Source organism: Wyeomyia smithii, chromosome 3 (genome assembly GCF_029784165.1).
Source record: "Wyeomyia smithii strain HCP4-BCI-WySm-NY-G18 chromosome 3, ASM2978416v1, whole genome shotgun sequence".
In the NCBI taxonomy this organism is placed as follows: Eukaryota; Metazoa; Arthropoda; class Insecta; order Diptera; family Culicidae; genus Wyeomyia; species Wyeomyia smithii.
In genome coordinates this window covers 209,016,925-209,041,775 of record NC_073696.1, presented here as the reverse complement: position 1 = coordinate 209,041,775, position 24,851 = coordinate 209,016,925, and the positions used below count along the sequence as shown (strand labels likewise).

The 24,851-nt window shown below is 37.2% G+C and overlaps 1 protein-coding gene across 6 annotated transcripts in view; it reads right to left on the bottom strand.

Moving 5' to 3' along the window:
- LOC129730702 (trithorax group protein osa) overlaps nt 1–24,851 on the bottom strand; it is a 356,997-nt gene that overhangs the window by 307,956 nt on the left and 24,190 nt on the right. For all 6 annotated transcript variants that reach the window (XM_055690240.1, XM_055690241.1, XM_055690236.1 and 3 more), the window contains exon 2: nt 1,472–3,172. In XM_055690240.1, coding sequence (XP_055546215.1) covers nt 1,472–2,398 — 927 coding nt within the window. In that variant the 5' untranslated portion in view covers nt 2,399–3,172. The remainder of the gene's footprint in view (nt 1–1,471; nt 3,173–24,851) is intronic.

Below are 24,851 nucleotides of genomic sequence, written 5' to 3'. Positions count from 1 at the left end.
ACCTTCACTGTGTCACTTCAAAAGTTCTAGAATTTTTTTTTATTTGTGGCACCGTACTATAAAAAATTAGATTTAAGGCTCGAATAACTCACATATTTTATTGAAGAATAACTCACATATTTTATTGAAGATTAGATTTAAGCTCGAATAACTAACATATTTTATTGAAGTTAGTACAAACCTGTATTTATTTTGAAAACTGTATTTTTCCCCTTTCGAAAACGGGCTAAACATTCAAAATCGGTTGGAAACCAGATAAGTTAAAAATAATTTTCATGCGCTGAGATGAAAAAAACGGCATTTTGACCATAATTTCAAATTTAGGGGTGTTTGAAAAATTCTAGTATGAGCGAAAGTTGCACTCGACTTAACATACAACCTTCACTGTGTCACTTCAAAAGTTCTAGCATTTTTATTTTTATTTGTGGCACCGTACTATCCTTCCGGTAGTTAAACGCTTTGCTGTCAGAATTCTTTTTAATGAAAAAAAAAAGTTGTTCGAAAGCCCGCAATGGATGATTTTCCGGAGGGTCTCAAATGAAAGGTAAAAAGCTATATTTTCAAATGGTAAAGATTCAGACGATGCCCATTTTTTAAAAATAAAGTTGTTCTTTTTACACGCCGTGACTGTCATTCGTTTGGCGATGTTATTCTGGCCTATTCCTGTCGTTTTAATCCTATTCATGTTGAGAAATATTATGACAAGATCAATAGAATAGAATCTCCGCACACAAAGTGCGTAATTACTAGAAAAAATATCAAAATACGTTTGGAAAAAAAAACGTCGTGGTGGTGAGTACTAGTTTGACATGTTTGTTCAAGAATGCATTTAGACAGCGAGCCTTGCCACCGTCAGAAAAAAATGAATACGATTATCGCAGTGAAATGTTGTTCTACCGTGACAATGAAACGTTTACAAGCCTGTTTACGATTAACACTCATCAGGTCAACTGAAATCTGTGAACGAAAAATTCAGGTTTTGAGTGCTCAAAATGTTGGTTAGATACCTGCAAAAATTAATGAATAGCAATTTTTTGTCATTTATTCATTATAAGTGTATTCTGTTGTTTGACAGTTTAAATGACGGATGTTCAAATAGAAACTTTTACATGAATGTCTGGTAGAACCAATCAAATTGTCAATTTTTATATGAATGGATTTTGAACGCGGTGGTTTTAGGCGATACAAAACAATTGTAATTATATATTTCATATTTTATGCAGATTTAACGGGTAGATCTGCAGTAATTTTTAAAAGAGGGGTTTGTTAGTAGCTTAAGTATTTATAACAAATATTAGTAAATAATGAGTTTGTGTGGTCAATCACAAATGGTAACTTCTCAACACTGAGATCTGCAATAATGATAATTTGAAGTGACTACGAGAGAAAATTATGAATTTTCTAAGATCACAATCAGCTATTGTAAAATATTGAGAAAAGAAATCAAGAAACTTCTAAAAGCTACACTTACCGGTGGAGGGGGACGATACGGTTGCGAGCCCATCTGCGGGCTGTAGGGTCGCGGTGGCGGAGCCCAACTCTGTTGATGACCATACGGTTGCGGAGGCTGCCCGGGTGGGGGCTGTTGCTGGGGCTGCTGTTGACCCGGTTGAGCTCCCGGTTGACCCGGACCAGGGGATGGTGGTGGCTGCGGTTGATTTGGATCGTAGCTATTCGGGTAACGGTGCTGCGGGTGTTGCCCAGGTGGATGCGATTGGAGCAACGAGTTCAATGTGGGCGTTGGACCCTGCGTCGGCTGTCCCGGATGGCCGGGATGTTGACCGGGTGGATGACCTCCGGGACCACCCGGACCCTGCATATAGCGTTGCGGAGGTGGCCTATTCGGAGGTATCATTGAACCAGGCTTACCACCCGGAGATGCACTCATGCGATAGTGCGCGTAAGGATCACCCGGAGGCATGTTCGGGTCATGATGATACCTAGGGTATTGTTGATGTTGCATCGGCGGCTGTCCGAACATCTGGTGTTGGTGATGTTGCGGGTGCTGCTGATGCATTGGATGATGCTGAGGGTGATGATGAATTTCGTCTTTGTTATTCGGGTCTGCCGAGCCGGCATTACTAGTAGGTGGCATATGATGTCCCGAGGATTCGTAGGGATGCATTCCGGGGGCATTTTCTGATCCCGGATGAGGAGGGTGGGGCGGAGCGGAGGCTGGTGAAGACGGAGCATTTCCACCATTTCCTCCGGCAGCTGCGCCGGACAGTGATTTTGCTTTCTCACCACCCATTACTGGTCCACTTTGAGAATTTTTTCCGCCTGGTTGAGTATCAGTACCATTTTGCAAATTGCTCGATTTGTTTGTCTGTTGTTGATCGGCACCTATATCGTTAGCTTTTCCGAGACTCTCATTGATTTCAGTCTGTTGCTGCGCCATCTCTTTCTTCACACTTTCTAACTCATGATGCCTCACACTTCGCTCTCTTTGCGCGCGGCTTCTTCATTAAATCGAATTCAAAACTGCTTGTCACGATCACGGGCCTGTAGGCAGAGCTAATCTTCATGCGCGCGTAATTCTGCCAAAAACCACGCACAAAAAACACGCTAGATTATTTCGTGGGCTTTGCACTGCCAAGCACCAATCGCTAAAGAAAGCCCACGATAATTACACCGTCATCAGCACACTAATTTCAACTCCGCACTCATACTAGGTGCTGGTGCTCGGTCACGCCGCTAGCAATACGGCTTTGTTTGGCAACAACAATTCGCAATTTCCGTTTTGATTTCGTGGTCAGAGCTCTTGACGCTCCCCTGCTTCGGTGCCCCCGACGACTTCACCGTAAGCACACACTAATCTTCAATCTCATTTTTCATGCGCTTGTTATTTGCTCTACACCGCAGCGATCATGCGATCGCGGAGAAGAGAAGAACCACCACTTGACTGTATGGAGCACAACGGAAAGCAAAATTACGAAAACACCGGGACAAATAAACCCCGAAAAAAAAAACTAATGATAATGAAACATTAAAAAACACTAATACGACTGCATTCTATTTATTATTGATTTTCCTTATACATTTTTTTCTGTGCCCCTCTTTTTCTACGTCAACTGCTGCTTCAGCACAATCATCCGCGTCGCTTTCAAGATTTACACACACACGCACGCACTTACTGACACAAAACACACGCGGGATGCGAAGAACAATTCGGCTGTAACGAGAAGAAAAGAGTGAAAATAGATCCAATTATTATGCAATTTTGATTGGTGTTCATTCTTTTCGCTCGCTTTGTGTCCCAACCAGTTCGCGTCTCTGGCAGGAGTAGAGCAAAAAAAAAGAGAAACGGACAGCGCTCGGAATTAACACGATTGTCTCTGTCTCTCTCTTTTTGGAGTTCGCGTTTTCCTTCGAAACCTTTGGTCAAGTTTAGTGCTTAATTGCTTAATGATTTGTCATTCGATTTTTCATATCTTTTTTTTTTTTTGAGTTTTTGCTTTACGATTTACGACCTCCGCTCTTTTCTGGGCGAACAACTGGTTGGCTGGCTGAGCTGTTGTGTGTGGTTAACTGTGATCGAGAGGAAATTGGAACACGTTCGAAGCAGGTTTCCTTTCTATTCCATTTCCTGCGGCGTGTGCGAATTAACGAAATCACCGCGACCCAACACGCTTCCGTTCCCTGTTGAGGAGAGCTTGCAGTTCGATGTTGGTGGAGTTGAGATGTTTAAAGACCGAATGTAAATTGGCAAACCGAGATGATTTTTTCCTGTGATGTTAAGAGATCGATGTTTTAGATATCAATTTTTATATGAAGCGATAAAAAATAGTAACTTCATTTTTAGATGAGAGTAGATTTCTGTTGATGAATTTTAGCTGACGAACTCTTTTTATGCTATTAAAGTGTTTCATTTCAGTTGTGTAATAACATTGTTGGTTCAACAGGCGACAAAAATTATTTCGGATTTAATTGGAGAGGATGGTGAAAATTTAAACAGACTGGATTCTCTCATATCTTTTGTTATTGCTGCAGAAAGAGGTGTTCACTTTTCAATTGGTTCCAGTGAAGTGTGCCTATTGTTGAGTACTGCAAAAACAATATGGAATTCCAAAGTATTTTTTTTATAAATGCGCACTGCTAAGCCAAGTGTGCTTAGTATCAGCATGTTTTTCTTCATGACATCAGTTTTAATTGAACTATAAAAGCAATGAATTGATTGAGAACGGGAGTTATCACGAACTTCTCGAAAAAGCTTTACTTTCGAGACATCAAATTAGTCTAAGTTCATTGAAGGAAACATGGGTTGACCTACTGGGATGGGGAGTTTCTGTTTTTTTGACGTTGACTAACGTCTATATCGAAGTTAGGCCCCTGAATTTGAAAATCTAGTAATTCAACCAGGGAAAACCAGAGAAAAGTGGTCAGGTTTTGAGCGCTTATTTTGCAGTCATCTATAATCAGGTTTTCGAGGTTTTGGCATCAATCGATCAGAAATTCTTTTACGGTTAAATTTATGTAACAAAAACAAACTTTTGTTTGAGATACACTATTGAAAAATTGATAATTAATATCGATTGTCTAAATCATACCGCGCAGCCAATCACTACCTCTCTTCCCAAGCACAGTCGACACTAACGGATACAATCGATCTGACTTTGTTGTTATTGTTGTTGTCACTTTCTGTTTCCGATGTTTATGCTGCTGCTAGCGGAAAAAACCTTGCAAATATGCATTTTTTTGTTGGTGTTAATATTACGACAGCGGCCGGCGCCCCATAATTCTGATTCCAAAACCGCACCAGTGACATGCGGACGCTAGGTGATAGCAGCTGAAAGGAGGAAATACAAAATAGTACCGGTCATCTCGTGCCGGTTTCACCCGTAATGCTGGTGGCTTTAGTAGTAAATGGCTACTGCAAAACACTTAAATGGCTGGAATTCTGGACGGACTAACCAGGAAACTATAATCGGCAACTGGCACCTTTTGGTACCTTGAAATTTTGTTACAGAAGCGGCTAATTGAATTTTCTGTTTTACCAAATGCTGCTGCAAGCGGAAAAAACCTTGCAAAAATGCATGTTTGTGTTGGTGTTAATATTACGACAGCGGCCGGCGCAGCTTTCAAGAAACATTTGTCTCTACCATTGCATCATCTATGTAGCCCCGCCTTCTTTCTAATTATCTGACGAAGCCTTGGTATAAAACGTATCGTTCGAACATTTCACCCCATCAGTTTCACTACTAAACCGTACCGGATACATACGGACGCTCGGTGTTAGCAGCTAAAAGGAGGTAAAACAAAATAGTAACGGTCATCTCGTGCCGGTTTGACCCGTGATGCTGGTGGCTACTGCAAAATACTAAAATGGCTGGAATTCTGGACGGAAACCAGTAAACAAGAAATCGGCAACTGGCACCTTTTGGTGCCTCGCAGTTTTATAATAGAAGCGGTTAGTTGAATTTTATGTTTTACAATTGCTGCTGTTAGCGGAAAAAAACCTTCCAAAAATGCATGTTTATGTTGATGTTAATTTCACGACAGCGCTAGGTGTTAGCAGCTGAAAGGAGGGAAGACAAAATAGTACCGGTCATCTCGTGCCGGTTTCACCCGTAATGCTGGTGGCTTTAGTAGTAAATGGCTACTGCAAAACACTTAAATGGCTGGAATTCTGGACGGACTAACCAGGAAACTATAATCGGCGACTGGCACCTTTTGATGCCTCGAAATTTTGGTACAGAAGCGGCTAATTGAATTTTCTGTTTTACCAAATGCTGCTGCTAGCGGAAAAAACCTTGCAAAAATGCATGTTTGTGTTGATGTTAATATTACGACAGCGGCCGGCGCAGCTTTCAAGAAACATTTGTCTCTACCATTCCATCATCTATGTAGCCCCGCCTTCTTTCTAAATATCTGACGAAGCCTTGGTATAAAACGTATCGTTCGAACATTTCACCCCATCAGTTTCACTACTAAACCGTACCGGATACATACGGACGCTCGGTGTTAGCAGCTAAAAGGAGGTAAAACAAAATAGTAACGGTCATCTCGTGCCGGTTTGACCCGTGATGCTGGTGGCTACTGCAAAATACTAAAATGGCTGGAATTCTGGACGGAAACCAGTAAACAAGAAATCGGCAACTGGCACCTTTTGGTGCCTCGCAGTTTTATAATAGAAGCGGTTAGTTGAATTTTATGTTTTACAATTGCTGCTGTTAGCGGAAAAAAACCTTCCAAAAATGCATGTTTATGTTGATGTTAATTTCACGACAGCGCTAGGTGTTAGCAGCTGAAAGGAGGAAAGACAAAATAGTACCGGTCATCTCGTGCCGGTTTCACCCGTTATGCTGGTGGCTTTAGTAGTAAATGGCTACTGCAAAACACTCAAATGGCTGGAATTCTGGACGGACTAACCAGGAAACTATAATCGGCAACTGGCACCTTTTGGTACCTTGAAATTTTGTTACAGAAGCGGCTAATTGAATTTTCTGTTTTACCAAATGCTGCTGCAAGCGGAAAAAACCTTGCATAAATGCATGTTTGTGTTGGTGTTAATATTACGACAGCGGCCGGCGCAGCTTTCAAGAAAAATTTTTCCTTACCATTCCATCACCTATGTAGTCCCTCCTTCTTTTTATTTATCTGACGAAGCCTTGGTATAAAACGTACCGTTCGAACATTTCACCACATCAGTTTCATTACTAAACCGTACCGGCTACATACGGACGCTATCTTGAAAGAATTCTGGACGGACTGACCAAAAACATGGATATATTCGGCACCTGGCCCCTTTTGGTGCCTCGAAATTTTGTTACAGAAGCGGCTAATTGAATTTTCTGTTTTATTACAAAATGCTGCTGCTAGCGGATAAAACCTTGCAAATATGCATCTGTTTGTTGGTGTTAATTTTACGACAGCGGCCGGCGCCCCATCGTTTTGATTCCAAAACTGCACCAGCGACATGCGGACGCTAGGTGATAGCAGCTGAAAGGAGGAAAGACAAGAGTACCGGTCATCTCGTGCCGGTTTTACTCGTTATGCTGGTGGCTGTTAGTAATAAATGGCACTGCAAAATACTAAAATGGCTGGAATTCTGGACGGACTAACCAAAAACAAAAATATATTCGGCACCTGGCCCCTTTTGGTGCCTCGAAATTTTGTTACAGAAGCGGCTAATTGAATTTTCTGTTTTACCAAATGCTGCTGATAGCGGAAAAAATCATGCAAAAACGCATGTTTGTGTTGGTGTTAATATTACGACAGCGGCCGGCGCAGCTTTCAAGAAAAATTTTTCCTTACCATTCCATCACCTATGTAGCCCCACCTTCTTTTTATTTATCTGACGAAGCCTTGGTATAAAACGTACCGTTCGAACATTTCACCCCATCAGTTTCATTACTAAACCGTACCGGCTACATACGGACGCTATCTTGAAAGAATTCTGGACGGACTGACCAAAAACATGGATATATTCGGCACCTGGCCCCTTTTGGTGCCTCGAAATTTTGTTACAGAAGCGGCTAATTGAATTTTCTGTTTTTCTTGTTATTTTAAACTACGAACAAATGCTTTTCTAATTTGAATACCTGGGAAGCGGGGATGCCAATATAAATAAGGTTTCATCCATATATGTCATTTATATTATTTATTAATTATTGTTCAAAGCGCTCTAATGTCAGCAAATAAGAAAGCACTGTTAGATGAAAAATATAGAGTCCTACGTCATGCGGTATGTATGAAATGACAGCGATTAAATAAGAGAGATCCATTCTTCTAGTATTCAGCATTCAGAAATGCACTGTTAGATAAAAATGCAACAAATACTGGAGTTGCAATTCCCCCTACTATTTGTTTTAATGGAATATAAGATTACGGTAGTCAACGTCATGCGGTCGTGTCTTGAATACCACCCTCCTACTTTTTAACCTATTTGAGAGAATATCACAGTAGACGAATGGTGTCTAACCCAACATTAGACCGGTTTGATTTTCAGTTATACAGAATGTACTTGGGCATAGAAAACAAAGACGTAGGCCTACGTCAAAATACCAAGAAACTTTTTTTCGTGACATTCAAAGTCGTGAGTTATTTGAATCAGGGATATTAAAAGCTAAAATATGAAATTTATTAATTCCGTAGTGACCAGGACTCCAACATAATTTGACTTGATTGTTGCAATCCAGTTTTTGAAATGATTGGACGCACTCCCAAACAAGTTGGGACGTGCATGTGGCAGGCTTCAAAGCATTGAAACCTGCTCGACTCTCGGATATGATGCGAATGTTTGAGTGTCTATATTTTCTGCGTATACAAAAACCAGTACATTCCAGAATTGCTTGGACTTCAACTTGTTAGACAGTTGGCCATTGGTCCCACATCCACTTAACTGTTGATTATTGAACCATTTGAGTAGCAAATAATAAATCCTGCACGAAGATCAGGATCATCGCGTTTCCAAGTATCACGTCAGGTTCAAATAGTCGAAATCGTCGCTCAAAGTTGTATCTTTTCTTCATTCAGTGTTCATTGTTGATTAGTAGAGGATTGATGCGAATAGTTTTTAGAATATTTAGATGTCCTGTTAGGTCATCTTTAAAGAGATTTGAAGATCGTTTTATCCTTAAGCACTCTTTTCGGCTTCAAATTGTACAAACTGATGCAGTGGAAGAATGCAGAATAAACTTTCAAATGTCGTCGTTTCTGGTCAACAGATGAGTAAAGCATAGGTAACTATGGGTCTCACGATAACTGAATAAATACAATGGATCATTTTCGGTTTTATTCCCTACTGCTTTGCTTATACGGTAAAGAAAATTTATTTTTAAAATAAAAAATTCTGAATAAAGAAAGAATCGAGGTGATGTACGGAAAAAGGCGAGGATGTTCTCATTCCGATAAAACAAATCATTCCCAATGATTTGAAGTCTCTTTATGAAAAAGATGAAATATTTTATTACTACTCACATTCATAGAGATTGATTTATTTCCATGGTTTGAATAATTCAAATGACGAAATGAACTTTTGAATTATTCATCCAACCTCTTTGCTGCCAAAGAATAAATTGTGTTATTTTGATCGTTTATTCAAATAAATCTATGTTTGTCATGCTGAAAAACCACAAATAACACACAAAAAGCGTGTTTCCATAAAGAACTGAAATTGTTCAAACTGAATATTGATATAATAAAAAAATAATGTAATTAGGAAGTTATTTACGTATTATAACACGTTCGTATAAAATGCAACTCACCGTTAAGTACAAAAAACTAACTTTTAAGTAAGTTCCTTATAATATACTCTATAACTGAAGATAGGATTTTGATCTGTTCAACAAAGTTTCATATTTTTGAATCTTCTACAACTTTCCTGAATAAACCATTCACCTATCTCTTAACACAAAAAAGTTTGTTTTTTATCTCTAATAAAGTAAACTTTTCGTAATTTTTGACAATTTGCGATTATGCAGGTCATTCATGCAAACAATTGTTCCGAATACACTATTAAGCTAGGATGAAGGTGTAAGGCGCTATGGAATTAGGTTCCACTTTTTGCCTTTTTGGACCACTGTGCAGCGCCAAAAACACATGAGCAAAATCATTTCAAATCGCCTGGAAATACGCGAAAATTTAATCGGCCATTTTTGATTTGAATAAAACTTTGCACACGTATTTGGCTTAGCAAAGTGAGCATTTTTCACAGGTGGAGAGATTTTTTACACCCATGAGTTACATTCTAAAAGGGCATGCCTTTTGGCATAGGTTTTATTCGAAGCATTGAAGCCCAGAAACCGTTGGTTGTATAGAAAAACTGTCTGAGAATGAGTTGTAGCGAATCGAAAATACATCATAAAAAAATATACACTGTACAAAAAAAAATTTTTTGACCAAAAAAAAATACAAAATAAACATTAAATTTCAATTTAAAAAAAAAGAGTTGAATTTTTTTTTAAAGAAACTTGACGTCAATACGCAACTTTTAAAAAAAAAGTCCAGGATGGAGAAATGAAAAATAATTTTTTTATGGTAGATTAATTTTTTCATGAAAATTCTAATTCAAACATTTTTCAAAATATTTGTATTTTGATGATTTTAAAAGATGCAGAGAGTCATTTTGAATCGAAAAGCTCTTGGTAGTGAACATTCTAAAGGCATTGGTTTTCGAGTTATTTCTAATTCAAGCTCGAAAAATTATTATTATTTAGGAAAATACACGTTTTTCTTAATTTGTCCATGGTTCTCCAGCAAAAACCATACGTTCATTGGAATGCTTGATCAGAAATATACAATTCATTTTTTGACAACAAAACGATTGGATAAATAACTCAAGCGCTAAACCTTAGCCTACCTACGCGAGTCATGCGTTGAACTGTTTGAAGGTCGATTTTGAAAAGTGACCAGAATGACAAGATAACCTCAATGCTCACCTAATGTTTTAAATGTATCTTAAAGCATTTTTTCTCAGCTTTCCAATGGTGATGTCAAATTCAAAATCGGTGGTTACGAACTTGCTCAAAAACACGTTTTTCTGATGAAATCCAAGATGGCGGCGAGATACAAGATGGCGGCCAACTTTTTTTTTACTTCAAATGAAAGCTCTATCATTCCTCTTGAAAACGATGTGTTGGTCGCAGGGTGTTCAATGACAAATTTAAAAGAAATAAATCAATAAAAAGGTCAAGAATTGCTCAAAAATCAATTTTTGTAAAAACCGTTTTACCAATTTGTGCCCGAGCGGTCAATCAATATGAACTAACCAAAGTGGTTTTTCTCATTTTTCGCTACTTTCAATCATTTAGACATAAAAATAACCTTTTGGAAAGACCTCATGTCACCAGTGGGACGGTTTCAGCGAGAATTGCTCAGTGTTATAAGCCATCGTGATGATAAAGAAATTCTAAAATTTGTTGAATTGAAAGTTCAACATTCTCATAAAGTTTTGGAATTCAAAAGAAGAAATATCGATTGTAAAAAAAATCGGCCGAGGGCCGTAAAAAAACCTGTACTGAAAACTGCAGTTATGTAATTAGAAAACTGGTTCTATTTTGGACAAAGCATTAAAGAGCAATCACTTTTGCAAAAAAAACATCAGTCTAATCAAACGCCCTGCAATATTTAACAGCGATACTGCAACACCAGACCACCAGGTTGTAAAGGCAATTACTGACGCAATAAAAATTGATTCGAGCTGATTGATGACTCCGGACTCCATGCCCGAAAAAAATCCAAACGTAAGTAAACCTTAACACCCGCCGGATCGGCAACAACGCCGTGATCTCGGAGCGTGATCTTGATTCCATTTATCCTCCATACCGGCAATTTATATTCACCCCGATCGATGCTTGCCTGCAGAACGCGCGGGACAGTTGATTGATTAGATTATTCTCCGGGTCGAACCGAAAAGCCGCGATAATTCATTGGTCGATCACGGTTGAAGTTTGCAGAAGCATAAACAAAAATTTCCTCCCGCACAAAGCACCAGCGTGATTCCTACGAGAATCCTACGCTTGGGGTGGAGATAAGTGCTGTCCGAGTCGTCCTCGTCGATCGTACATAGATTCAACTGAACCGGAGAGCTCAAGTCAATTGACGTTAAAAGATGCGCAACAACTGGGAAATAAAATAACTCAGCAAAGCAATTCCCGGCAAGGTGGAACGCACAGCAGAAGGCACAGAAGACCAGCTAAAGAAAAAAAAAAACATAACATAGCAACATTTATTATGAGACACGACAAGAAAATAATATTAATAACACAGGAATAAACTCCTTCGGAGTTGAGACCCGCAGCTTGAACCGCAAACAGAATGCTCATTCTCTCTGGCTCTGTATCTCTCCCGAAGTGAATGAGGGAATCTTGAAGTCGAGAAGTTAAAACCGCAAAAGCTCGGCTCGGGGTACAGTACAGAGCTCTCGATTCGGTTTCGAAGTAAACTTTTGTTCGAGCATTCGCTTCATTCTGTCCGCTGCACAGTGGGACGATCTCAAACAAATGCTGGCCACGTAACAGAATATCTTTTAATTAAAGTGAGTGAATATTTCTGGTGTTTCTGGCGTTTGACAGAGCATCAAGTTTCCAATTTTTTTTTACAGATCATTTTTTTGTGTGGTAGAACACAAAGTCCAAACTTTGATTTGTTAATCAGTGTTTTTAAACTGGACAGTCTGCCAAATACTGTATCAAATATTCAAAAATAAAAGTAAATTACACTCACACCAGGTTCGATGCCCCTGAATATCTAAACTAGTACAAAGTTTTTTTTAAGCCACTAAAATATGTCCTTCTCCTTTTTCAGGCAACTTCTTTCAATAAACTGTCAAGATCTAAGCTGCCTCCAGCAAAATTAGTAATTTTTTATTCAAGGAAATACGTGAAAATATTTGTCATGTTACGCTGACCATTGGTATTTTGACAGAGTATTAGTTCACAGGATGACGGTTAATTCGTATTAGATCGATAGCCAGCGATTCCCCACTGTGCGTTGATAGGCCGTCCGGTCGACTCTCGCAGATCTGTACAGTAGTAAGGCATAAGCGATTGCCAGCAAGCCAGTAAACCGTGCAGTATTTTCTGGTTACAGGCGACGGGGAAAAATCCTCTCGAGTTAAATCTTAACTTGACACGGTAAATACCATCGGCTGTGCAGGGTTCCCGGATGCACAGTTGGTTACAAGGTGGTCAAATCCTGTTTGATTAAATGACCATTTCCACTTTAGAGAAAAAGTCAAATAGTGCCCAAAACTAGAACCATCTAGACGAAGGACTTTTATTTGACCATCCATCGTTCGGTTTAGATCACTGTACGATAAACTGGCAATGGCAGGAGAGAAAAAAACCTAACGACTCGAACCAGAGTTGATGAGAAGTGCTTCGCTTCGCAACACTCACATCCAGCCGACCGCACAACCGGAATCCATAAACCCCAAAAGCTAGCGCACAGAACAATCAAGCGGAAAGGAACCGAGTCGAGTCGAATCGCTCAAGCTGCGAGGTTCGAGCGCGCATGGCATACCTCATTAGAACCCCCCCCCCCCGTCCTGTCTTCAACCGGTACGTTGGCATTAAGAATGCCCGTCAGGCGAGATTGTGGCGGGAGAGCGAGAGGAACATGATGATGAGAAGGCAAAAAACCTCAACCCATCACCGTTTGTTCGTCGTTGTTACTGTCGTCGGCATCGTGCGCTAGATCAGGCAAGGTAAAATCTATTCTTTTTTTTCTCTCTCGAAATTCGCTTTCGTCGCTCTGACCGTTTTCCGTACCCTGCCCACACGATGCGTACACTGACTCCGCTGCTGGTGCCGAGTGGCCATCAGAAACAAGTCGGTCGCTCTATAAAACATCGTCAGTCAGTGTGCCTTCCCTGCATCGACTTCACTCGGCGCTGATGATAATGTTTCCTCTGCAAAAAGTTGGGACCCGAGTTTTGGAGTCCCATCTGCGGAGCGCACCGAACTTAGCCGTGCCTGGGATCTGCCGCGCGGTGAATCCAATGTGCGTTTTAAAACGAAAAAAAGGTGGTTTCATAATAGCATTTTTTCCAGTGTATAAAATAAACATTTAAAGTAAGAACCAAATATTAGTAGGTGTGACGCCAATTAAAAACTCGGCCAATTAGCGAGAAAGTTTCGTAAACAAGCATCGAGCCCGGATCTCCAGGTCAGCAGAAGCCATTTCTCGAAGCCACGGCACAAAGCTGTGCTCAGAAAACACACGTCGAAACGGAAAACCTCAAAGAAGAATGAATGCTAAAATGACAAGAGAATATAAATTGAAATGCTAAACTCAAATCCACGCCGGCGTTCAGTTCAGATGGTGCTGCTCCGACTTGTCTCTGTGCACAATTTTGCCACCCGGCCACCAGCGGCAGATCGTTTTTTATTGTGTCTCTCACAATATTTTTGCATAGACTTCTAGCTGACTATCTGTGCACTGCAGCCGCTAGCTAACAGTCAGGATCGACTCGTAAGTTTTGAGCCGTACTGTCTTGTCCGAGCACGTTCGCAGAGTTCGCTACAATTTGCAGACGTATATCTGCGACCCTGGCACTGATAACGATAGCATAATATTTCTAATTCCGCTGCATTAATTGGACCAGTCGCTAGAATTGTCCTGGCAAAAAAAAAAAAAACAATTTAATATATGTACGTTTACGAGCAAACATAATAATGATACGTACACTAATTGGGTCCCTAGGAAATCCATAGAACTTCAATAACAAAGAAAAACCCTAAGGGAACAACACATCTGCTCAGTTATTACCGACAATACGATCTCTATTATATTGCAGGTAATTTTGCAATGAGACAATGCAGGATCTCGTCTTTAAGTAATAACATGTGAACCTAGTTTTTTTTATATCACTTTTTGTTTTGCTGCTTTGAAAAGGTTCTATCAAAAAGTTAACAACACGCAATTGCAGACAATTAGTCGAAATGGTTGTGATAAGTTTAGTGTGTAATATTGTGTGTAATCGTGGCAAATACGAACGTCCATGCAAATTTCGCAATTAACCACCATTGTTTCGTGTGTTACAAATTCTGTTTGCACCATAAACTATTTTAAAGTTAACGTCAGTGGAGAGATGATCAGAAGTGTTCTATATGTATGTGGTACACAATAAAACTATTGTTTTCCAGATTCAACATCCGAGTTTCACGTTTCATGAATGTTTAAGGTGGAACTGTGTTGAAGCCACAAATGGCCGATTTCGAGCCACCACTTTGAATTTTTGAAGGCGCAAGGCTCGGTAACAGTTAATGCGTAACCTGTGAAAACGCTTTTTTTATGTTTGCTGTGGTGAAGCAAACATAAAGTAGCGTTTTCAGCGAACTCAGGAAGTATACCTAAATGACGTAATTTATTCATGATTTTCACCCTTCCCCCTCCCCTCTCGAAGCATTTAGTCACAAAATACTAACCCTAAAAATAAAGCATTAGATGACTCCTCTGCTCCCGTTCTAAGAAGAAAGTACAAATAAAACAAGCTTTTTTTCAACATTTACAAAAACAAATTATATGGAAAAAAAAATATCACCGTGTCAAATTCAATGTATTTATCACTCATACATTAGTGACAGCATTTTGTATAATGTTGACTGCGCTCTGTATAATTGTCTTCTGGTTAGCAGAATTTGTCTTTTGGTACGAGGAGAACAGTCGCAGCTTTTCACAAATCGATCATACACCCCCCCCCCCCCCTCTCCCATAGATGCTACGTCATTTAAGTATGTTCTCTTATTAGCGTTAGTATAAGAGCGAGGTAAAAATCTGAAAAAATTAAATTTAAAGAATTTGAAAAAATGATTAGTGTTCCAATGTACAAAGAGCAAAATTAGAATCTTAGAATTCTTTTTGAGCAACGAAAAGTCGCAGACTGTTCTAATATTTCCCTACCCTTTTCAGGTTTCACCAGCTAAAACATCAAAGTGCCAACAATGAAGATTTTTTTTTGATAAATTCATTAAATTTCTATTGCAAACGTATACAAATTGATGGAGCAACAGTAAAAGTACAACTCAACTTTTCAAACAAGGTAATCAACTCTATATTTAGAATTATCTTCTAATAAAACGAAGCAATACATGAATTTTGGGTGCAACAATACAACAAATACCCATCACTAAAATATGAGCAACCCCGCCTTTTTTTGTATTAATCCTTTGTTTCGCCTCTCCCACCTCGAAAAATTTAAAAAAGAACGGCTTTTTCCGAAGCAACCGATAAAGAGACTCCCCGCCTTTGGCAAAATTGTAGAAAATTTTGTCGTTTAAAAAAACGCAAGAGAAAATATTTAGAAAAACAATTTTTTTTTAAATTTTTTTACCTTTCATGAAAACTAACGAAGGTTAGCTAAACATTGAAACTAACAGAAAGTTAAAATTTTCAAAAAAAAAAAAAAAATAAAGCTAGAACGGTATGTATGATTGCTATAATCTCTTCAACAAAATTGTTGACAGTAATTTTGTCCTTGCAAAAAAATATACACCGAAAGACAAAAAAAACTTCGATCAAACTGACTGAGCCCAGCAGCGATGGAAAAAAATCACCTCTAGCGATTTTGAATACATAAAAAGCAATCCTAAGATGCGTTGACATCGCCGTCAGTATGCAATAACAAAGTATCGGTGTTGGTTCACTCTCTTTGCTTTCCTTTTCACGATATATTGCTTATTGTTAGTGTACACTAGGGTGCCAGGCAAAATGGTCATCTCGAATTTCAAAAAAAACCCTATACAAAATGTTCACCTGCTCGAAAAAACACCCTGTGCAAAATTTCAGCTCAATCGGACTTAAAAAGGGGTGGCGCAAAGCGATTGAAGTTTGGCTTTTTTGAAAACCGAAAAATCACCGAAGGGGGGGGGGGGTTACGTGAAATTTCGGTTTTCGAAATTTTTTTTTGATGCCAAATGACTTAAAAACGCATGAAACGTCGAGAATTGGTGTCATCTGAAAAAATTTTTTTTTGCAAAAATTTACTCTGGGACTTAGTCGTCTTTTCAATTGTGGAAGGCGGAGTTTAAAATGTTTCGAGTTTATCTTTTAAAATTGATCACTAGTCTCTCGAAATAGCTTGTATAATGATATACACTATAACTAGCATCGAATACATTATGTTTCATTAGGGTGGTTCATTTATTCGGCACAGGGTGGTTCATGATATTGTGAAAAATGAGTATAAAATAAAAAAAGCACTTCGGTTCGTTTGATTATTGTGACGTCTTCGACAAAGCTGTAGATAATAATTCGGTCTTACCAAAAAAATTACACTCAAAAAATTATTCGTTCAAAAGTTAGAAGAAAGATTGAAAATTAATTATTCAAAAGGGCTAATTTTTTAAAAAGTTGATCCTTTTAATAAAACCTACGAAAGATTACCAAAACAATGAAACCAGTCCGATCATATAGAAATCAAGAAAAATAAGTTATCATTTTTTGAAAAAAAATATTTTTTGGAAAAAAAAAATAATTTATTTTCAATTATTTTTTTTAAAAGGCAAATTTTTTTTGGAAGGACAAAATATTATCTACAACTTTGCCGAAGACACTATGCCGTTCGACTGTAGTCATATTTTTAATTTCCAATAGAGCACACTATGAGGAATCAAGCATATTTCTACAGTCAAAACGGTTTATTTGATTGGCATAGTGAGCTATATCATTTCAAATCGCCTGGAAATACGCGAAAATTTAATCGACCATTTTTGATTGGAATGAAACTTTGCACACGTATTTGGCTTAGCAAACTGAGCATTTTTCACAGGTGGAGAGATTTTTACACCCATGAGTTACATTCTAAAAGGGCGTACGCCTTCTGGCATAGGTTTTATTCGAAGCATTGTGGCCCAGAAACCGTTGGTTGTATAGAAAAACTGTCTGAGAATGAGTTGTAGGGAATTAAAAATTCACCATAAAAAAATACACACTGTACAAAAAAAATTTTTTTGACCAAAACAAATTAAAAATAAACATTAAATTTCAATTTAAAAAAAAAGAGTTGAATTTCTTTTTTATTTTTTTTTAAAGAAACTTGACGTTAATACGCAACTTTTAAAAAAAAGTCCAGGATGGAGAAATGAAAAATAACTTTTTTATAGTAGATTAATTTTTTTATGAAAATTCTAATTCAAACATTTTTCAAAATAATTGTATTCTGATGATTTTAAAAGATGCAGAGAGTCATTTTGAATCAAAAAGCTCTTGATAGTAAACATTCTAAAGGCATTGGTTTTCGAGTTATTTCTAATTTAAGCTCGAACAATTACAATTATTTGAGAAAATACACGTTTTTCTTAATTTGTCCATGGTTCTCCAGCAAAAACCATACGTTCATTGGAATGCTTGATCAAAAATATACAATTCATTCTTTGACAACAAAACGATTGGGCGAACGGTTCTCAAGAAAAGAGTTAAGTGTTCTAAGTGATATAAATAAATATATGAATCAAATCTTTATTTTCGAGTTTTATTATCTTAGGAACATATTTTTCTATGACATAGATACTTTACAGAACTAGTTTCACCTTATATTTCATATACATCATAAGTAAAAGATTCGTCATCTTTTGAAAACAGCTTCGTTTGTATCTTATTTTCTGAAATCGGAACAAAAGAGTAATACTTTTGTGTGGCAGCTATTATTATAGATTTTTTGAAAATATTGCTCCATTCTGTTACTCCTTGTTCATATTCTTCATATGATACCCAACTAAATGACATTTCTGATGAATTTTTATTACAATCATACCATTCTTTTGCGCTTGTAATGGTATGTTCATGTTCTTTAGCTAAACTTGCATTTCCTGCCATTCGTTTTAATATGCCACCAATTGCATCGCATGGGCCTTTACCATGAGAAGTCGCAAAAAAATGCCACTCTGCATCGACGTCATATTTTGTTTTGAACTTGCAAAGTTGTTTCTATTTTTATATTGTGAGGCAGCTCCATCAGACATTAATATCGCTTTTTTCAACTCTATTGTTGTTTTCAAAAAACTCATCAATTTGGCAATGAACACCTGAACCGCAACAGTATCATGATGGAGTACTTCCGATATTATGATGAAGCTGATATTCTTAAGTGTTCCAGATTCTGAATAGTAAACAACGAAGGGATGAATAGTGGCTTGACTATCATTCCAATAACTACACGAATCACAAATTGATAAAGACGTATTAAAATGAGCTTGACCGTTCAATATTTTGCAATAACGTTTTCGTTTCATTTGCGTAAGCTTGATTAGCACCGATGATCAGGAAAGGGTTTACAGCATTTGGGCTTGGTGTATTCCATTTTCACTTTATTCATCTTCACAAAATGCAAACTGTTACTAACACATCTGGAGTAGTACAATCGTATTTATATACGAAAACAGATATTATAGGTAACCCAGTAGTTATTGGTTGCGTACTTTACAAACAGTTATTATTAGTTAACGAGTAGGTAGTGTTGCACGACAAACATATTTTTTATAAAACATTCGGCAAGGGAGAACGTGTAGGTAGGCTAAGGTTCAGCGCTTGAGTTATTTATCCAATCGTTTTGTTGTCAAAGAATGAATTGTATATTTTTGATCAAGCATTCCAATGAACGTATGGTTTTTGCTGGAGAACCATGGACAAATTAAAAAACGTGTGTTTTCCGAAATATTAATAATTTATTGAGCTTAAATTTAAAACAACTCGAAAACCGATGGCTTTAGAATGTTTACTATCAAGACTTTTTTGATTCTAAATGACTTTCTGCATCTTTTAAAATCATCAGAATACAAATATTTTGAAAAATGTTTGAATTAGAATTTTCATAAAAAAATGAATCTACCATAAAAAAGTTATTTTTCATTTCTCCATCCTGGACTTTTTTTTAAAAGTTGCGTATTTACATCAAGTTTCTTTAAAAAAATATAAAAAAAATTCAACTCTTTTTTTTTTAATTGAAATTTAAAGTTTATTTTTAATTTTTTTTGGTAAAAAAATTTTTTTGTACAGTATATTTTTTATGGTGCATTTTTAATTCCCTACAACTCATTCTCAGACAGTTTTTTTATACAACCAACGGTTTCTGGGCTACAATGCTTCGAATAAAACCTATGCCAAAAGGCATAAGCCCTTTTAGAATGTAACTCATGGGTGTAAAAAATCTCTCCATCTGTGAAAAATGCTCAGTTTGCTAAGCCAAATACGTGTGCAAAGTTTCATTTAAATCAAAAATGGTCGATATTCGACCATAGGTCATTTCGCGCGATCTTGCTCTAGTGTATCTGGCAAAGTTGTAAATAATAACTTCGTTCCTACAAAAAAGTGTACCCTGTAAAAAATAAAATAAAAAATATAACTTTTTTTCTGATTTCTCCATGGCCGGTTTCGTTGTTCAGGAAAACTTTCGTAGTTTTTATGAAAAAATCAGTTGTTTCAAATGGGCTGTTTTCGATAATTAATTTATAACTTTCTTTTATTTTTTTTTAAATTAGTAATTTGTTTTTAGAGTGTTTATTTTTTTTGAAAAACAAAGCTATTATCCACAACTTTGCCGAAGATGTCACACCGCACACTGGCACGTTCACGTTCTGATGATATAAACTTGACAGAAAATGAATGGTCGAACTGTCAAAACGACGCAAACCCAGAAAGAACGAGTCAATTGTGTTGCCTATCTGATTGAGATCTCTATACTCTCATTATCACTGAATAACATCGATACAGTCTTTTGTCCGATTATATAAGCCAGAGCACTGTGTGTTCAATCAAGTGTTGGCAAAGGACATTATTGTGGTAAATAAAACGAATAAATTGTCTGGTACAACATTCGAAAGACGGGTGCAAGTGTCTTAGAGACTAGATTTTTCAAACAAAGTAATATAACATATTCCATCAGTTTCCACCGTTTCATTTAAAAGTTTAAGACACTTGGAATCGAAAACATTTTTCAAATATTAAAATTCCATGTACCACCCGTGTATGATTTTGCAAATGACATGAAGGCATTCAACATTTTCCACGAGACACAAACTTAATTTTGGTTGAGATCATTTTTTTTTGCACAGAGTAGTTTGATACATTTTGTAAATTTGTTTTGTAATATTTTGCCATTTTACTTATGATTTTTCCAATTCTACATTGCCACCCTAACGACAATGATATAACAAATATTATATTTTCAGGAATTTTCCTATTGGTATTCAGTGAAAAGTGATTTTTTCCATCTTATACTCATTTTTACACAATATTATGAACCACCCTATGTCGAATAAATGAACCACCCTAAGTCGAATAAATGAACCACCCTAATGAAACATAATGTATTCGATGCTAGTTCTAGTGTATATCATTATACAAGCTATTTCGAGAGACTAGTGATCAATTTCAAAAGATAAATTCTAAACATTTTGAACTCCGCCTACCACAATTGAAAAAAACGACTAAGTCCCAGAGAGTGAATTTTCGCAAAAAAAATTTTTTTCAGATGACACCAATTCTCAACCAATTCTTACTTTTTCCACATAGCCATGCCCCTCCCCAGTGCAAAAGTTATTTGGGCGAGCAGTAAATACACAAAGGAAAATTTTTCTGCAATATTTTATGAAGCGATATTTTTTTTCAATATCCACATGGTATGATGCGGATGTCGTGGTCCCCGTGGTTCTGTGGTTAGCGATGCCGGTCGGCTAGCTCTCCCACACGGTTGTGATATCGGGTTCGATTCCCGATCGAGTCGAGGATCTTTTCGAGCTGGAAATTTTCTCGACTCAGCACTGGGGCATGGTGTATCGTTGTACTTATCCTACACATGCAAAATGTGCCAAAAACAATATCGATAACGAATTCTCTCAACTAATCTAGTTGATCGAGACCGCTATTAGCCCCAAGGCTAAGCGTGCGATATTGTTTTTTTTTCTGATGCGGATGTCAATGTTAATGCGGATGTTTCGCATTTGCGGATGCGGATATCCGTTACATCCCTAGTGTACACCACAACATATGGTTCTCAATGTGCACAACTCGGTATATGAAGTTATTCGTCTCTGTAACAAAGAGCGATTAGATCTTGTTATGTTCTTACTCATTTGACTCATGAATATGATTTTTTGTCAGAAAAAGAGAGAAAATGACAATGTATGCTCTCCTACTCTCGCTCAAGTCAACCCTTGCCGAAGTAGTCTCTTTCCACACACTTTCCCTCTCACCTCACCACACCTCTGCTGCTGCTCAGGCGACATGATATTCTTCTGCTGCTATTCTTTGTTCCCCTAACGACCGGCATATGGAGAGACAAACGCAACGAGCGAATCGCTTCTCAGAGCCGATGTAGTCTAGTTAAGTGTTTGTTTTCTCCCAGAAACCTATGCACCATATCATCATTTCATTATAGGTTGAGAGAATTCAAGTTTAGTCGCGGTCTGTACACTTCATGATGTGTACAAGTGGAGATTAAATGTTGATTGCATCATATTCGTTTCGTTTCCATCACTGGTGCCGAATGCCTAATAACGATAAATATATTGTTAGAGCTAAAACGGTTTGTTTGATCGGTAGTGTTTTTGGCTAAATTGTAGCTAATTTTGCCCTTACAAAAAATAAACACAGAAATAGCAAAGGAGCTTGTAAAAATATTTTTTCTGTTTTTTTTTTGACAATTTTGACGTAGAAGTACGTCTCTCAGGAAGTTAGGTTATATAGGCGTGTGAAATGAAAATCTAAAAACGAAAAAAGGAAAAATATTGTAGATTTTCAAATGCTAATAAGTCGGTTAGTTTTCGATGGATTTCCTTCGTTCTTGCAGCCGGAATGCAAAAAATGTAGTTTGATTATTCGAGCTATTGTACTTTAAAAAATTGTCAATCCTTGTTGAAATGCAGATTTCGACTTCCAATTGGTCGCTCAATGCTTGCTTTTCCTAGCACGGTCGACAGAATTATATACCTAGTATACGGGAAATGCACTCTTGGGGCAATATAAAAACCTGTATCTGCTCAAATCAATCTTTTTACTAGTAGATGGCGACCAGGAGGAGCTTAACTAAGTAATAGCGGGTAGTAGCAGTAGGGACATCGATCGGCAGTTCCTCCAATGAAAAGCTGCCGTATTTTGACATCACACAAACGTTCTGTGATGCTGGCAATTAAAATCTGTAAGCCGTCAAATTTTCAGGATGGAATGAGCTTACTACTGTGTTATCAAAAGAATCTTGAACAGCACATAGATGCGATCAGTATTATATCCGATATTAAAATGAACAACGAATTGTCCTTATGAAGGCTCATTAAATACTTGATTGAAAAGCATATAAGTCACGTTCATTAATTACCCTTCCATCAAAATGTTGGAACGCCTTCACGAGGACGGTTGTAAATTCGACTTTATCTTCATGTCTCAGCACCTGAGTTTTCAACAGCAGGGTAATAATATTTTGCGTTCTGCTTCCATACGACACTAACACGCATAATCTAGCCTTGTAAATTGTCAAGTCTTAACTATGCAAACAACTGTGCAACTGTTTCTGCTCAAACCAATCATTTTATTAGTGAATGGAAATTTATATGGGCAAATTGAAATTCGATAGCAATTCAACTCTGTTCCGGAGATATTCGTTACAAGTAATATAACAAACAACCTTAAGTAGTTCTACGTGAACCTAGCGGTCGTGGCTTTGCATTAGACTGGGACACGGTTATATGGGAAAAAAGCGATAGTGTTATTTTTTCGCTCCAATGCACTTTTCGTGTTCCTTATGGGTCCTATAACAACTGTGTAAATTTTCAGATCGATCGGTGAAACTATATTTTTGCGCCTGATTTTTAAAGTTTCCATATGATTTTATATGCGAAAATACACTTTTTTTAAAACTTATTCTCTAGAGATGTCCAGTTGGCTTCTAAAAATTTATTGATACATGATATTTGTAGGAAAATTTTCTGGGAAAAACTATTCTACGATGCTACGCTGCTTGTAGAAAAAGTTATTCACCTCAAACTGGTTGAATATCTGACGAACGGCTCACTATTGCTGGTGTTGTAAATTTAACCATGTAATAAGAAATGATATCGCGTAAAATTTATCTTGGAGGCATCTCCGAAGATACTATGAGCAAGAATCACACTTTTTAGCTTAAAATTATTTCTCATCCTTAAACAAGATTGCAAAAACAGCATGCTGTAGCAGTGTTGCTGGAAAATTTCAATGGTGAGTCGTTCGTCAGACATTTTTCTACATTTTTTTCAACTTTTTCCACAAGCATCGTAGCGCCTTACGGTCTTCACAAGAGTTTTTCCCAGGAAAATTTTCTACAAATATCATGTATCAATATATTTTTACAAGCCAACTGGACAGAATAAGTTTTGAAAAGTGAATTTTCCCATATAAAATCGTATGGAAACTTTATAAATCGGGCGCAAGAATATAATTCCACCGATCGATCTTGAAAGTTACACAGCTATTATAGGACCCATAAGGAACACGAAAAGTGCATGAGAGCTAACATTTTTTGTCCCACCCTACTTTGCATACAACCCTTTTGCTATTGTTTTAATTTTTCCAAGTTCAATCAATTATAAATTTTGAGCTAATATTGTGTAGTTTTTGTAGAAAAAAGATGTTGGCAGCGCCCTCTGCCTGTTATTTGCACTAAAAGAGCTGAAGTTTGGTAAAAAATAAATTAATATATATTTAAATAATCACAAAATGCAGAGAACAGTTGTCAAGAATCACGTGCATTATTTTCTCATTTAAATTTGCTTCTGACGTAAAATTTTGTGCAATATCATTCAAAATTGCGTGAAATATTATGAAATTTTCTATCATAAGCGATGGAGGCAGTTCTTTACATGCGATTCGACATACATTTTGGCATTTTTTCTAACTGTTTGATAGGATTTTCAGGCCTGTTTAAGAAGAAACAATCGAGATACAGCACTGCTAAAGCGGAGTTTTGCCTGCTCCATGAAAGACATTAGTCCCCAGTTAAAAAAAATTACAACATCGAATTTGCTATAATACACTGCACGGTGCTCCCACAGATCGTTATTATAAAAAATGCAACAAAGAATCTGAGTACACCATTCGATTCGTTATGATGTCCAGAATCTCTGGTAAACATTTCAAAATCGTCGTACGGTACATTTTTGAGTAATGCCCTTTTCTGTCCTTAAAAGCATAAGAGTTCCATATGGAAATGCTCACAATTGAGAAAATTGCAAATGAAGTTCTAATTTTGAATTTAAGGTAAATAACTATGATTTAACTAAAAGTATGTTTTATTCAACTGTATGTTCATGAGTAGGAACATTGTATATTTCCATGAGTTCTAAGAACTTTTGCATGAATTCCAGCCTTGGAAATAAATGATGGGACTCGTTTGCCTTTATTTTCTCGCTATACACAAAAAGTAAAAGCATATCAGTCTCCAC